The 17,117-nt window shown below is 43.0% G+C and overlaps 1 protein-coding gene across 2 annotated transcripts in view; it reads left to right on the top strand.

Annotated features, from left to right (window-relative positions):
- KCNK10 (potassium two pore domain channel subfamily K member 10) overlaps window positions 1-17,117 on the top strand; it is a 128,002-nt gene that overhangs the window by 70,776 nt on the left and 40,109 nt on the right. For both annotated transcript variants that reach the window (XM_078054073.1, XM_036087753.2), the window contains exon 3: window positions 7,786-7,903. In XM_078054073.1, the coding sequence (XP_077910199.1) occupies window positions 7,786-7,903 (118 nt within the window). The remainder of the gene's footprint in view (window positions 1-7,785; window positions 7,904-17,117) is intronic.

Here is a 17,117-nt window from a genome sequence, read left to right as displayed (position 1 = left end):
AATTATTTTTATGAGTATTCTAGAGCTTTCTGCAAAGTCTCTGGGATTGTCTCTGCTTCCTTCTGTCCCCAGAACAAACTGCACTCATTAGAGATTGGTGCTGGTTGTAGGGGCTGATGCATTCTTTGAGGGAGCAAAGGAAATGAAATACTAATTTGGGATTATGTGGGGCGTACATCAAGGACCCTCAGGACAAGGGTGACTTTTCACCAACACTTGGCAGATTTGTTCCTGAATCTGTAGAGGATGAGTCCAAATGGAGATGAAAGAGTGACAGTTCTTCAGAAAGTTTGCTGATCTCATCAGAGCATACATGATACCCCAATTCCTTATGGACTTGATGCTTTCCTCATGGTTTAAGATTTCTCTTATTTCATCCCTTATATAGTCAAAGAGAGAGTGAAAATTAATTCTATATTGTAAGGCACAATTTGGAAGGTAAAAGAGCTCCCCCAAATATGGCTTGATCGCACATGGACAGTATTTAGATAGTCATTAGTGTATACCCAGGTGCTAATGGATTGAGTTTTATTTTTTTTTAGACCAAATCTTTTTTTTTTAAGATTCTTTATTTATTTATTTGAGAGAGAGCGCACACTTGAGCACGCCAGTGGGGGTGGGGGAAAGAGGGGAAGGACAGAGGGAGAGAGAACCTAGAGCAGACTCCCCGCGGAGCACAGAGCCTGATGCGGGGCTCGATCTCATGACCCTGAGATCATGACCTGAGCTGAAACTAAGAGTTGGTCACTCAACTGACTGAGCCACCCAGGTACCCCATGAATTGAGTTTTAGAACATTACCCCCACCAAAGAATTAACTAGTGGTAGCAAGGAAAACCACTTGTCTAAGACCATAGGCTCCGGATGTGCGGTCTAGCTTGCCTCGGGTTTTGCTGTTTTATTCTCTAAACAGATTCTGTACTCGTCCTGTCTGTCTACAGGTGGCCTTCACTTTAGATTTATAACCAGGCTATAAAGTTTTGATGAAAGCCTGCTGTCGGAGACCCGAGGAAGGGCTAGTATTGCACATATAACTAGATACAGTTAGGATAGCAGGAAATAAACACTGTCATAATATTCACCAAGGAACAGAAGGTGCCTCTTGCTTTTTCTTTTTGTGGTCTGGCCTAGTTTTTGCAAATACTTCTTTGTGGGAAATGCTGAGGGGGTACGGCTGTAGGAGACCCAGCCTGGGTGGGAGCCAGCCTGCTCTCTGCAAGGCAGGGAGCTAGGCCAGGAGGGTCCAGGATGGGGAGAAAGGAGACCACTGAGGATGGAGAGAAGCTGCCTTTCCAGCATTTAGGAAGGCGATCTTCCTGTTGACAATTCTAATAGCATCTGCTTGCTAGCTTTGCTGTGCACTAGATATGGGACCATGGTCAAGGGACTTGACTATTCTAAATCTCATGTGCCCCCTGGGGCAATAGTGATGTCTGTCTCCCAGCGTCATCATGAGGGTTGACTGAGTTCCTCTGTGCACTAGTAAGTTCTCAGAAAGGATTCCTGTTACTATTAATATTATTATATATGAAATGACAAGGCATACAGCTCAAAGGTTTACATCCACTGAAAAAAAATCCTGACAACCACCCTGCAGGGAAAGACTTCCTCACGTTATAGATGAAGAAACGGAGACTCCGAGAAGCTGAGTAATGTGCACACGCTGAACATTTACCACTTTATGCACAGACTTTCTCTGTTGCAAGAGTAAGTGCTGATGGGGGCTGTCCTGTCCAACTCCGCACTGAAGCAAAGACTTCTTGCAATCAGCCACAGACGTGCCTTGCTGGGGGTGGCTCGAGTTTCTGTGATGTGGTCTCACACTTGGATGTAAAATTGCCCCGCTCCTAGCACCAGCGTATTCGCTCCCACTGTGGTGAAATATTTATGTGAGAAATGCTTCTGGAGCAGGAGAAATAAAAAGCAACTGTGGCGAGCAAATTAATATCATACTTCCATTTCTTACCTGAGGCCCTTCTGCCATAGATGCGGAAGGAGGTGGAAAGATATCCTGTCCTGTTGTTGGGGTTCTGAATCGTTAGAGGTGTTTCTGAGTCGTAATGAATGTGTTCTGCCGATTGTCTTTCTCTGTCTCTGGGGTTTGTGGCTTGCCTTCTGTCCATTAATGACTGAAATGTGCTCCCTTTTAATACATTTATGAAGGCACTTTTCATACCCACCCCCCTCATCCTGCCTCGGCCTCTGGATAAATATCTATTTCATAGACCCCTTTGAGGACTGTGCCCTCTTGGGACTAAGAATGTGGTAGACGCAGAACCAGCTTTGGGTTCTCAGATGAATTCCTTTCCTTTTGTCCACGTGGTATAAGCTATTAGTAAAGTGACCGTACGTCCTGCATTCCCCCTGTCTTGTGGCCCCAGCATAGCCATTCACAGAGCCCCTCTTTACTCGGCAGGTGTGCTGGGTTGGACCATGGGTCAGATGATCACTCTGGCTACTAGGGTCCACGCATATGGCGTCGATCGGCTGTATCCATCAGCCGGTCTCAGACAAACTCCGCCTTTGTTTGTTTTTCTTTCAGGTGCCACATAAGGCAACAGAGAAACAGATTATCTCACCGAGTACACAGATCATCGGAGAAAAGCCACAGACAGTTAGCGGTCCCCTGTGGGTCATCATTCATCCCACTGTAGTGCTAAAGCTCACGATGGTATCTTGCGCCATCTGCAACAGTGATTTGGGCAGCCTGGCATTGCCTAATGGGATTACAGCACGGGGGTGGGAGGGGGGAGCTGGTGGGGGTACCTGGTGGGGGACCTCCGAGGGATATCTTTACCTCCTGTCCTTCTATCAGCCTCAGACCCACCTCACTTTCAGAGGGGATGCAGTTTCTTCGTTATACCTTTCGGGTGGTCTTAACGCCTGGGGGTGGTAGTGGGAGGATGGGGGGGAGGGGGACAGACTCTTTTATCTATTTGTTCTCCAGTTTTACTGAGATATGATTGACATATAATGTGTAAGCTTAAGGTGTACGATATATTGATTTGCTACATTTATATATTGCAAGGTGATTACTACTACGGAATTACATTATACTTTCATCATGTCACGTAATTACTTTTTTTTTTTTTTTGTGGTGAAAGTACTTAAGATCTGCTTTCTTAGCAACTTTCAAAGGTATAATGCAGTATCACTAACTGTGATCACAACGCTGTACATTAGGTCCTCAGAACTTACTCATCTTATAAGGGAAAAGTTTGTCCCCTTTGACCAACATTGCCCCATTTCTCCCACCGCCCAGCCCCTGGGTAGCCACCACTCTATTCTTTTATTTTATTTTATTTTTTTTATTTTTATTTTTTTAAAGATTTTATTTATTTATTTGACAGAGAGAGACACAGTGAGAGAGGGAACACAAGCAGGGGGAGTGGGAGAGGGAGAAGCAGGCTTCTTGCTGAGCAGGGAACCCGATGCGGGGCTCGGTCCCAGAACCCTGGGATCATGACCTGAGCCGAAGGCAGACGCTTAATGACTGAGCCACCCAGGCGCCCCCACTCTATTCTTTTAGATCTTGCCCCATTCACATTAGCTACTCACCTTCTTCTTCTTTTTTAAAACAATCATTATATTTCTTTTCGTGGGGCTACTTTCTTATTATGTTTCTCTGCTTTTACAAAGAAGTAAATTGCATGGGTCTAAACTTATTACTTTAGTTTGTTCATTCATTTATTATTGATCTGAGCATTCACTCATGAGTTGTTTACTGGGTAGCTGGGTGGGTGCTGGAAATTCCAACTTAGAGGCTAAAAAGGAAATTCAAGAACGAGTGGAATTAAATTTTGAAGTAATGCCCTCTTATCTAGAGTACCCTTTCCCTGAAGGTCTCACATCATATCAAGTATAATTTCTTTTTGGATCCTCATAAGAGCTCTCTGAACTTGATATTGGTTGAACTTGTAAGTGCACACATGATGCTCATTGGGTCTGAGATTGTGGCCTAACATGATGTCGCTGTTGGTTATATCTCTCCCCTATAACTGATTTTTTAAGTGAAGCTGTACACAGCTCAGATGCATCATTTCATTATCTATGTGCTCAGACATTTCTAATGGGCTGGCTTATCTTCACTTTTGCAGCCTGAACGCAGAGAAAAAAACGTAAGAGCAAGTGCATTTAATTTTAAAATGTTTTACTTGAGTTCAAACAATTAAGATCATTAGAAAATACTTTAAAAAATTAATAAAGTTGGAACTCTGAACTCAATCAGAAATATTCTTATTGAGTTAAAAATGATGCTATTAATTCAAGTGATAGTCTGTTTAAACTGTGTTTTCTTTCTGTGTGTATAGCCCAAGTTTGCCAATTTGTTTTAATTGTGGTGGTTTGCTGGAGTCTTTCTGACCCACCCGATCTAGACAGAATAATCAAACCTTGTTCCCAGGACTGGGGATTGTCCAAAGCCTCACCAACATCTTGGTGACTTGTTGGGGAGCTTCATTTTCTCCTTGCTTCAGGTTCCAAATCTCGTTCTGGCCCCACCGTTCCCATAACAGCCCTTATATTTAATTTCCACAAAACCACTTCCTCAAAGTATTTGCATGTGTAGCCCACTTTACTGTAGATTTGGGAAAGTGAGAGAGGGATTTACATCACAGATATAAACAAAGTTAAAGTTGGATGCTGGATGCACCTGCCTTTCAAAGTCCCCGGCTTTGCTGCAACTGAACCCGAAGCTCCCAAGAATCCATGGACACTCCTTTCTTACTTTTTCTTCCTTGTCTTCCTGCTTTTTCGGGGCTTTCACTCTCTTTTATCTGTTCCTTCCCTCTCAGGGTATAAAATCAATCTTTCCCCGTGTTTATTTATTTTTTAAATTTTATTTTAAATGCAAAGCAGTTAAGCCCTCACCAGCTCCAACAGCCAAATGAAGGTTGGTGCCTGCATTTATGTGTTTAAGGATGTATTCTAATTAGAAATGATCCTTTGAGAGGTCCTTCTGCCTAAGTTCTTGGGAAGTGGCGGTATTCCTCCTCATTTCTGTCTGGAGGTGAGCATGGAGGTGGGGAGAGAGGCATGCCACATAGAGAAGAGAGGTCAAAACCATGGCTTGGGCTCAGTCCAGTTTTGAATTCTGGCTTTCACTTCTCGGCTGTGTGGCCTAGGGCAAGTTATTTGACTTTCCTGAGCCTGGTTCCCTATCTCTAATGTGGGGATAATATTACTTTCTTGCAAGTTATAGAAAGGGTAAAATTGGATAACACACAAGTTGCAGGAAGGATAAAAGGGAATAACACTTCTAGAACACCTGCCTGTGTGCAGAAACTCAACAAATAGTAGTTTCCTTCCCGACACATGCTTTCCTTGAGGGCTACATATGTAAACATTAAATATTTATAAATTGCATAATTCAAAAAATGAAACTTAAAAAGGAATCTTACTCTGGATTTTTTGATGAAACAAATAATCATCCCCACTTGTCTCTGCTGCAAATCTGTACTTTTATGTGCTGCTTATGATGTTTAGGTGCATTTCTCAGCACAGTGAGACTTGATTGAACCCCAACTCTCTATGCAGCTTCATAGACGTTGTAAATATTAGGTATTGATAGTGTGATTTGAACCCAACTAAGTGACTGAGGCCTAGAGTTGTCCCCAAGGTATTACTTGCAGATGGGCCTGGCGAGCCGAATGGGTAAAGAGGACATAAACACTAGTTAAGGCCTGTGGTTTGGTCTGATGGCACTCACACAGCACAGTGAGAATGGGTATTTTACCAGAAGAAAGGACTTGCCATCTGTCTTCCTCTAAAGCAGAGCAGAGCATTGCCTCTGATGAGTAAGTGATAGTTGTCAATTAGGTCAGTTAAACATGGGCTAAGACAGCCTGTGCGCATCCCGAGAGGCTGGATTTTAAATCCTGGGGTGCCAGGGTTTAATCTTAGAAACAGCATCCAGTGGAATATCTCATGTTCTTAGGGGCAGGAAAGAATACACTTAAACAAAAGAGATTTTTTTCCTGCTATTGTCTAGTCAGTTGTCTAGGGGTCTAGCCCACGGCCTTTTGTATCACCAATGAGCTAAGAATGGTTTTTGCATATTTAAAGCATTGTAAAAGGAAAAGAAAAATATGCAATAGAAACCATATGTGGCCCACAAAACCCAAAATATTTACTATCTGGCCCTTACAGAAAAAGGTTGCTGATCCCTGGTCTAGAGAGTTTGAAATATCTCTGATTAGTGAAGGCAAAAGGTAACGATGATTGACTTTTTCAGTTAGTCTGATTTGTGGCAAACGCTGTCTGCCTGTTTGAACAAAGCTTCACGGGCATTATTTAGGATAAATAGAATCACATTTCAATATTTAACTGTGACCTGTTATCTCCACATGAGGTTATTCCAACTTTATTCAGGGAACGGTGTCTCTATTTGTTGTTCCAGACGTAGCTCATACGTCTGTCACCTCCCTCTGAAGGCCCCACCTGTCACTTCCTCAACACAGCTCACTTGCTTGAAGGTTCTTCCTACCCTCTCCCCTGGCCTGAAAGGGGTGGGCAGAGGCCAGCTCAGGAAGGGCTGCTGACGTATTTGGCACCTTATTCTGCACATGCAGAGTCTAGGCAAGGATTTTCAGCTGGGGAGTGTGTGATTAAAAGCTAGTTAAATATATGTGGTGCAGGAGTAGGATCCCTGGGAAGCAGGTATCTGTGGGGGCTGCAGTACATGGATCGAGCGTCCTGGAAGAAGTGGAGCCCAGATTGGACCCTGCAGGATAGGCATGACTGGGGGAGAATTCCAAATCCCGCAGCCAGCGAGGAGTCATGGTTACTTATTTCAAAAGGAGCAGTGTGTGTGTGTGTGTGTGTGTGTGTGTGTGTGTGTGTGTGTGTGTGTTGCACGGTGGAGGTGGGGGGAGTCCAAATGACAGTCACGAATTTAACCTCTATTCCTTACCCCCTAACTCGGTGCTGGGCCCTGGGCTGAGTGCTTTACACAGATCTTCTCATTGAATCCTCAAAACTGTGGGCAAAGGTATTATTATCCCCCCTTTGCAAATGAGGACCTTTGCATTTACGGAGGTTAAGATAACTTGTCCATTGTTCCGAAGGTAATAATGAGCAGAGCCTTGCTGGTCTGATCTAGGAGCCCAAGCTCTCACTTCCTGCCATCTTGAAGCAAGCTCAGTGTAAAACATTTTAACAAAACAGAAAAGAGAAGAGTGAAAAGCAACTGAGATCTTGCCATCCAGGAATGACATTTTGGGTGACAATCCTTCTAGACATCTTTCTATGTATATACACAAAGATATGTATGTATTTTGCATAACCCGTGCCCAGATTGCCTAAATCCTATGCCTGCAAAATTTACATAAATGGCACCATACTATATAGCCTAGTTTTTTTTTCCCACCTAAAACTAATTTTCTAATTTTCCTAAGTGGGTGTTTAGTATTTCATGTTATGACTGCACCCACATTCGTGTAACCAGTCCCCTCTGGATCATTTCAGTTTCTTTCTTTTTTTTTAAGATTTATTTATTTATTTGAGAGACGGAGGCATGCGTGAGTGCAGTGGGGGAGGGGTGTGTGCGGGGGAGGGGCAGAGAACGATATAGAGAGAGTCTCAAGCAGATTCCCACTGGGTGCGAAGCCCAACTTGGGGCTCCATCTCATGAACCTGAGATCATGACCCCATCCGAAACCGAGTCAGACACTCAACCAACTGAGCCACTCAGTTGCCCAATCATTTCAGGTTCCTAAGCAAGGAAAGAATTTGAGAGCTTTTTTTAAAATTTTTAACCGAATCTCATGCTTTCTCGCTCTCTTTGCAGCATGCCCTGGACGCTGACAACGCAGGAGTAAGTCCCATAGGAAACTCTTCCAACAACAGCAGTCACTGGGACCTTGGAAGTGCCTTTTTCTTTGCTGGGACTGTCATCACCACCATAGGTATCCGTTCATTCGCTAACATCTTTTCCTCTGGGACCCTCCTGAGAAATGGCGCTTGGTCAACGTTTGGTCCTAGAACCACGACAGCTTGAGGTTCAAAGGAGGCTCATGGCACACTGTCGGATAAATGCAGGGGTTGTGAGTGGTTTTCCATAAAAGGCAAAGCAGACGAAGGAATTTCATTTTTCAAAATGAGAGGTTAGAGAGCCTTTCATTTGAAAGGACCTGATGAAATGGTCAGAGTGGAAAATCAAAATATGGAGTGGTCAGTGGAGCTCAAATTCCTTTTTAAACATGTACTTTTTACTAAGGTTGCCTATGAAAGAACCCCAAAGTTCTACAGTTTGTTATGAAACAGCCGTCTCTGACCCTCTGCCTGTCCTCACCTCCCCTGGGGCAACCACTCTCATCTCTTTTGATTGATTATTTTGATACTCATTTCCTTGTCTTTAAATATCGCGCGTGTATTGCCACTTCCTGAATTTTCAGTGTTAGAGATTATTTCTTGACTTCCCGTTGTGGAAGGTGAGAAATTACAGTGGTCCCCTCATCCACGCTTTTGCTTTCCGGGGTTTCATTTACCCTGGGTCACCTGTGGTCTGGAAGTGGATGATCGTCCTCTGATGCTGCATCAGAAGGTCAGTAGTGGTCTTATGCTACGTCACAGTGTCTATGTCGTTCACCTCACTTCATCTCACCATGTGGGCATTTTATCACTTCATAGCATCACAAGAAGAGGAGGGGCGAGTTCAGTACAGATACTACCCTTGATCTTAGCCAAAAGGCCGAGAATTGATGGGTGAGTACAGTACAATATGGTATTTTGAAGAGGCCACATTCACAAAACTTTTATGAAAGTATATTGTTAAAGTTATTGTATTTTTATTATTAGCTACTGTTGTTAGTCTCTTCCTGTGCCTAATGTATAAATTAAACTTTATCGTAGGGATGTATGTATAGGAAAAAATATAGTATATATAGGGTTTGGTACTATCCGTGGTTTCAGGCACCACTGGGGGTCTTGGAACCTATCCCCTGCAGACAAGGGGGGATGACTGTGTTCTCTTTCTTCTTCCCTGCCCCACTGTAAAAGGGTTCTCTTCCCATCCTCCTATCTTCCCAATATAGTTTAATTAGATCAACAGTGGATGTTTACATGATTTTGACCAGGCAAATGCTCTTTATAACTGATCCTGTGGTGATCTATGATTACCTCTTTCCTGCACTGATTTTTGTCTTACTATATCTGTTTGTGTCTCTTTTTCTGATTCTTGGGGAGTTTTATATTTTTGTGTTGGGGGTTAACTTTATAATCATACATAATAAACTTAATTTCTCTTCTTTAAGCAGTATTTATTAGTTCCCTATCGTAGGCGATGACATCTCTTCTTCTCTCCACACAATTTTAATTGACACCATCCTTTTGATGTTTATTTTTAAATTATTAAATATGCTTATGGTTCTATTCGATGATTTGCTCACTTCAAATGGTAACTCTTGGCTCTCAGCTATTATGTATAATGCAGTCAGTGAACTTGGCCTCTCAACTTCTTTCGCTCTTGGGCTGTGGATTATTACTCACTGACTGTATCATTCTATAATGTCAGAGTATATAATTTACATTCTGTTCTGTTACCCTGATATTCGCATTTGTTTTAGTCACAGTTATGAGGTTACATATTGTCAGTGTTCCTCTCTAGTCCTTCTGTGGCTTTCCCCATCATCACTTGCTCAGCTGAAACTTATCTTCAAGTAGTTGCCTTAAGAATGACTCATGGAGAGGCGCCTGGGTGGCTCAGTCATTAAGCGCCTGTCTTCGGCTCAGGTCATGATCCCAGCGTCTTGGGATCGAGCCCCGCATCGGGCTCTCTGCCCCGCGCGAGGCCTGCTTCTCCCTCTCCCACTCCCCCCGCTTGTGTTCCTGCTCTCGCTATCTCTCTCTCTCTGTCAAATAAATAAATAAAATCTTAAAAAAAAAAAAAAAGAATGACTCATGGGAGCAATATTCCCCAGTCCTTGCATTGCTCAAAATGGCAGCCTTACCCTCCTGGGGCAGTGTGGCTGGAAATGAAATTCTTGACTCACATTTTCCTTTTTGAGGGTCTTCTGGGTGATAATCCACTCTTTTCTGATATCTGTGCTGCTGTGGAGAAACCTGATGCCAGTCCAAGGTTTTTCCCCTTTTATAAATGATTTCACCTTTTTGCTTGGCTACTCAAAAGAATATTTATCTTTCATCTGATAATACTATTAGGCTTTGTCCCTTTTATTTCAGGAAAGCATTCTTTTTTTATTCTCTTTTTTAAAAATTTAAATTCAATTAATTAACATATAGTGCATTATTAGTTTCAGAGGTGGAGGTCAGTGATTCATTACACCCAGTGCTCATTACATCCTGTGCCCTCCTTAATGCCCATCACCCAATTACCCCATCCCCCCAGCCCCCTTCCCCTTCAGGAAAGTGTTCTTGATTGTCATCTTTAAACACGTTCTCTGCCATATGGTTTTGGTTCTGTTCTTTGGGGATTCTGACTATATGTGTGTTGTCACTTCTTTCCCTGTCTTCTGTGCCTGTCATTTCCCCCTCTACTCCTTTTTAACTCATAAAATGTGGTTTCCATTTTGTTCATTTTATCTTCTCTATTCCTTTCCTGTTTTTGCACAGTGCCTATTTTGCCATGTACTTCTTCCAATTTTATTTTCATTTTTGTGATCATTAGGGGACTTTTTTCCCTTCGTGGTTCTTTCCTGAATTCCATTAGCTCACATTCCATTTTTCCTTGTTATCTTTTCGATTCTTTCCTGATTTCTTGCTTTTGTGCTTTGTGGTTTTGCTGTGAAGGTTCTTGGAGGTGATTACTTCATAATTGGTCAAACTTTGTGCCTGGTTGGGGCAATATTTTTCTGCTGAGTGTCTTTCATCCATTGGTAAGTGTTGCTGCTCCTTCCACATTAAAAAAAAAAAAAGCAGAAGTTTTATATTTATGCTGGATGATTTCCCTTTTAAATACTTGATGCCCAACAAACTGGATATTCCTGATACAGCTATCTGCCAAATGATTATGTAGGGCTGGGGAGAGGAGAGCCAGGAGAGGTGGCGTAATTTTCCAGGTAGCACATCCTCAACTTTTCTGCTGCCAAAGAGAGAGGGTTGCCTGCAAATGTGACCCATCTATGTTATTTTTTGTTTAGTCCTGCCTCTTTGATTTTTCTGAACCAGATCATGTTCAAGGGGGCTTCTGCTGCTCTCTCTATTCACCCAGTTTTCTATACTTGGTGCAAACAAGAATATCTCTTTTGAAGTTCAGAATGAGACCCTCGCCTTCATAATTGGATTTTTGCTGGCATTTTCTAGGGTTTTCCACCGATGGGCCCTTTCTTCCTTCTCTCTGCCTCTTCTCTTTATTTTTTCCCATATGGCATCCGTCCAACTTTTTTGGTAATCCTTACACATATGGGGGAAGCTATGGATAAAATTCCTCTCCCAGTTCTGTTGAAAATGAGAGTTTTCTGCCCCTCTACAAAAGTGTCGTCACACTGCAATAAAAATCCTCATTCAGAAGAATGGGAGACACATAGCATTGAGAGGTGGGAGGATCTCATCATTAACACCCTTTATGCTCTCTGGGAGGACCTCCCTCATCTGTTGCTCTCTGAGGCCCAGCTCTGCCTTCTGGGAGGTTCTTCCCTCTCCCTAACCCTTCACAACCACCTCTTATGTGGGTGTTGGATAGTGTGCCCTCCTTGGAGGACGTACATCTTTGATGATCAATTTCCTATTGGTGCAAATTTCAGAGGCTAAGGATTGTTTTAGAGGCACAGGCTTTTGTTACTGTTTTTAGACCTAGCCTTTAGGACCTGTGTCATTTCATTCAAAAAGTTATATGCAATAAGAAAATTTGGGATGAAACAGAGTTGGCATTTCTTTTTAGAAAGTCTTTTAATCTAATTATATGACATACCATGTTCACACTTGCAAATATACAAATATATTAAGATTGGCTATTACAAATATTGGAGGTGTGCATTGCACTAGTGGGTTTGGGGCCTAGGAGCCTTTTGATACTCTAGACCAGACTGGATCATTTTAGTCCACAATCTTACAGCTCCAAACACAGGAAGCAGGGTGGCCTGGCACCATTTGGTATAGAACTCAATGACACCCTAGAGCATCACTGTAGTGGGTCAGAAAAGACCAGTCTCAGGTTAAATTGTGTTCATCAGCCTGGTTTTACTAAGATGAGGAAATGTGTCATGCATTTTAGGAGGATTTATTGTAAAATAATTAAAACTGAAGAAGTCTGAGCCACTTCAAGAGGTACATTTTGGGAAATGCCCTCCAGTACTCAGTGTTGGATCCATGAGACATTAGTGTATGTTAAAGAAGACAGAAAAAGGAAAATCCTAATTTTCTTGCTTTATTTTTTATTTTTTATTTTTTTATTTTTTTAAAGATTTTATTTATTTATTTGAGAGAGAATGAGAGAGAGCACATGAGAGGGGGGAGGGTCAGAGGGAGAAGCAGACTCCCTGCCGAGCAGGGAGCCTGATGCGGGACTCGATCCAGGGACTCCAGGATCATGACCTGAGCCGAAGGCAGTCGCTTAACCAACTGAGCCACCCAGGCGCCCCTTTCTTGCTTTATAAAATAGTTAAATCAGTGGTCTGTAGGAGGCACTGAAAAACACTATAGCTTTGTTGGAATGCACACTGATGGTATTTATTGTGTCAACTTGTTAGGGTCCCAGGGGCTTGGTTTATTAAACAACAGTGTTATTGACCACATGACCTTATGTGATAGGGAATGGTGGTGCCATCTGCCTAATGAGAAACATTTGATATGTAACATTTGCTGCCCTTTGTAATGTATGTACACTGGAATCTTTGAGTTTGAGCAAATCACTCTTAGTCCTTGGCTTCTGCTGCCTGGTGTCCATTCCCTTATACACTCTTGTCTCCTGATAACCAGTTCCTAAGTGGTCTTCTTCCACAAGCTTGGCCTCCAGGCTTCAGGGGATGAATCACATTTCCTAAACCAAGAAATCTAGTGCTTTGCCTGTGTCTGGCCACAGTCCTTAGTTCAGAGGTGGACGTGAGATCTAGATTAGGCCAATTAGAAACTCAGTTCCTAGACTTTTGCTTAAGCTTTGGAGGAAGTGACTTCCTCTCTTTCTTCCTGGAGGTAAATCTGGAAAGAGATAGTAGGCCCATGACTGGCAGTCATGTTCTTGGCTAGAATTCAGGTAACACTAAAGAAGCAACAGAAGAAAAGCAGAGTGATAAATGGGGTCCGGCTAACATCTTGTGAACTTTGGTTGAAGCTACCCACAAAGTGTTAAGAAATAAATGCTGAATCCCTTATTTACTGTGGGCAGTGTGTTTCTGTTTTTGTTCAAGCCAGACTGCCTTGGGTTTCTATGATCTAAAACTGAAAAAATCCTAAGTAATAACACACTTATGGGTCAGAGATCACGGAGGGCCCATAAGTGTCCTCTGGTCTTGATGGGCTGTGCCTGACCCTGCAGTCGCAGGTGCTATCCCCCACCTTCTTTGGGCCACTCACTCTTGATGTCTTAGGCAGAACATCTGATTGGATGAGACTCTGGGTCAAGGCATTTTTGTCCTGGCTGCCTGGGAGGCTCTGTTGCCTCTGTTGTGGGAGGCAGGACACTATGTCATATCTATGCATGGGATGAAGACCCTTCCCCAAAATCTGCAGGGAAGGTGGGTGCTGAACAGGAAACTACCATAAAACAAGCATACAAACAAAAAACAAATGAAGATAAAACCCAGCCCCAATTACAAGTCCACTTTAGTATCATGGCTTAGTATCATTCCTAGAGACTGGGTCTTTGTTCCACGCAATGGGTAAAAGCACTATTTTCTCTCTCACTCTCTCTCTTAATTGAAAACTAAAGCATTGTAAGTTGAAAACCATTTAGCCGGCTAAATTTTAACTCTAGAGTGGAGGATTTTTTGTAAAATCATACAGTTAGAGAATTCTAAACAAAACCTGAGTACAATGATGGTAAGAATAATTATTTGGTGGTGAATTCATTCATCACGTATGGTAGCAAGGCTTTTAAGAAAACTCAGGGCCCTTGAATTCTTCCAGTTCTTGAGAAGTTTTCCACTATTTACGAGTTGTGCAGTGGGGTAGCTGGAGCTGAGGAGCTGTCTTTTCATTATTTGTGAAATACCGAAACATTAGCCTGCTTACTTGAGTTCATATAATTTGTGACACAATAATGTAAACATTTTCCCATATTATTAAGCTTCTTTGAAAAACATAATTTTTATTGGGTTCCATTGAATACACTACCCACACCATAGTCACATGTTGTTGGAGGCTTAAGCTCTTTCTATTTTGTGATAGTGTAACATCACGGTGAAAATCTTTGTGTGTCAAGTGTGGTCTTCATCTCTGGTTGTTTCCTTGGGAGAATCCCCAAGGAACTGTGGTGTCAAAGGGCATGGACTTTTTAAAGGCTTGCCAAATTGCTTTCTAGAAAGACTCTCATGAGCCACATGAGTACCTTTCAGACACAAGAAAAATGTGTTCATTATTTAGAATGTGTATAGAGAGGTCTTAGGAATAACAGTCTTTTCTGAAAAGCAGCGATACTACTCGGTATCAGAGTTCTCTTTTATCTGAAGATATCAAAGTACTTCTTTTTAAACAATGTTTTCTTATGTTCACATATACAGGAAGGCTTACAAATGTGTAGCAAAAGGGCATATACTCAGGCACTTCTCCAAACTAGGAGCAATGCCAAGGAAGACTAGACCCTGTTCAGTCTTTGCAGAGGGCTCGCTGTCCCCGGTCCCCTCTCTCAGTAACTAATTCTGATGTGGGAAAGTCCCACCTGCTCTTGACTGTTGACTCTGCTGGTGGGTTCCCACCAACTAGGGTTTCTAAGCTGGAGGAATGATGCTCACTCCTTTGTTCAGATGCTTTCCCACAAGCCATTATTTGTAAGGGCAGCAAATGATGGCATTCTTATCAACAGCTATGGAATGCTAGTAGACTTTAGTCTTTGAGACATTTTCGGATTGAATCATCTGATTCTACTCATATCAGAGAGAGCACCTGGTCAGGTCCCAGACTGTAGCTAGTAACTGTCACTTGCCCGTTGGCCTTAATTAGGAGTTGTACCTGCCAAAGTACATGAGCAGCTATTTCTACTTACACAGCACCTGAACTGGGTGCTAACCTGTGGCTTTGGAGATAGCCGTCATTGGGGCTAACATTTACTGAGTGCTCACTAGGTGCCAGGCACTGGGCTCCACGTAATTATCTTAGTCTCTCATTAAGCACATCCAGTAGGTACTGTTAATAACCTCAGTTGACCGATGAGAAAACGGAGGCTCCAAGATGTCAAGTAACTTAGCCAATATCTCACGGCTAGTAAGCAGTGGAGCCTAGCTACATTCACCAGGATCAGCTGCATAATGTGTAGGGCCCAGTGCAAAATGAAAATGTGGTCCCTTGCTAAAAAATGGTTAAGAACGTCAAAATGGCAACAGCAGCTCAATACACCAAGCATGGGGCCCTTCTTAGTGTGGGTGCACAGATTTCACCCCCAGAAAGCCGGTTTAGCACACATAGACATTCTGGGTCTAGAACGCACACTCTTAACCAGATAACAGGGTTGAACGGCGCATGGTTTGGCAAAGATCTGACTTTGGCATGTAAATAGCAAATGGAAGTGTTACACATGAGCTACTCAGGCAGCCTCCTTTAAACACCAGCTTTCTCTTCAAAAAGGGCCTGGAACTGTTTTCTGGCCAAAGGTAAACACAGTGAAGCCCTGCCTTGGTCCTTCTCATTTATAACAGATACTCCTTGCCGGGCTGGTCCTCTCTGGCCAGAAGTCACTCTTTCGACTTCTTTTGCTTTCCTTAAACCAGTTCTCATGTTCTAGGCTAATTCTCCCTGACCAATTGCCTTTCTCGCTGCCATGTCACCCCATCTCATTTCCCAGTGTTGCTGCCCCTAGCCGCGCCGAGAGATGCCCACACCCCAAATGCAACGGTGGGCCCATCCAACTCATGGATCCAGCCCCACTGGTGGTATAGACATTCTGTTCCTTGGCCTGGCACTGTGTGAGAACAGCGGAGTTTCCGGATGGAAGACAGGAACCAACCATCTGTTTTCTCCTGGGGCTTAGTTTTCCCAGAGAAATATTGCTCAGAAGTGATTCCTTCCTACAGAAAACCCCGGGCAAGATAGATGATAACTGCTAATACTTACCAAGTATTGTGTCATGATTTGTGTCATGATTTATATGTATTTAATCTCCACAGGCAACTCATACTTCGCATGTAACCCATTCCATCTTTTTTTTTTTTTTAACAAAAGATTTATTTGTGTGTTTTTTTGGGGGGGGAGGGGTAGAGGGAGAGGGAGAGAGAGAATCCCAAGCAGACTCCATACTGATCGCGGAGCCTGACGTGGTGGGGCTTGATTCCATGACCCTGAGTTCATGACCTCAGCTGAAACCAAGAGTCGGCGCCTAATTGACTGAGCCACCCAGGCGCTCCTCATTTCATCTTTAATAGCAAAAGGCAGGTGCTATCTTTAGCCCCATGTCAGAGGAGGAGAGTGAGGCAGAAAGGTTAGGGAAATCCTCAAGATCTGAGAGTCAGGAAGTGGAAGCGTCAGAACAGGAAGCCCTGCAGTCTCCAGTCTTGAGCCTATATGACCACCACCCCCTCCTTCAAAGTTCTGCCAAGGATCCTGGATGGATGGGCAGAGCAGTCTAACAGTCTCGGTAAAGTAGAGCCAAATATCCAGGCATGTGGCCCTCCCATTGCCTCAGAGCAAAGCTCCAAAATGTTAAAAGTCTAGAATGACAGTGTTGAGGGTTCCACTGGGACAGCTTTTCCATATAGTTCATCAGGGGCAAGGGACACACACACACATACACACACATGTACACACACACGCAATGCACAAACACAGCGTTACTCAAGAATGGCAATTACCTTATGCCCAGTATGAAGTGATGGCCTTAAATATATTTAAAGATTTATTTGAATTTTGCTTCACTGGTGTCCTTACCCAAGAGCTTTGCTTTAACTTTATCTTAGTGTTCTAGTCTGTGAAACACTGACTAAATAAGGAGCCAATTGTAGTAATAATACTGCTAGTAGTAATACTACTTTGCATTCGTATGGTCCTTTACAGTTCACTGATTTTTCCAGATGATCC

This window comes from Halichoerus grypus, chromosome 8 (assembly GCF_964656455.1).
Source record: "Halichoerus grypus chromosome 8, mHalGry1.hap1.1, whole genome shotgun sequence".
NCBI classification, from domain to species: domain Eukaryota; kingdom Metazoa; phylum Chordata; class Mammalia; order Carnivora; family Phocidae; genus Halichoerus; species Halichoerus grypus.
This window is presented reverse-complemented; position numbering and strand designations above follow the sequence as displayed.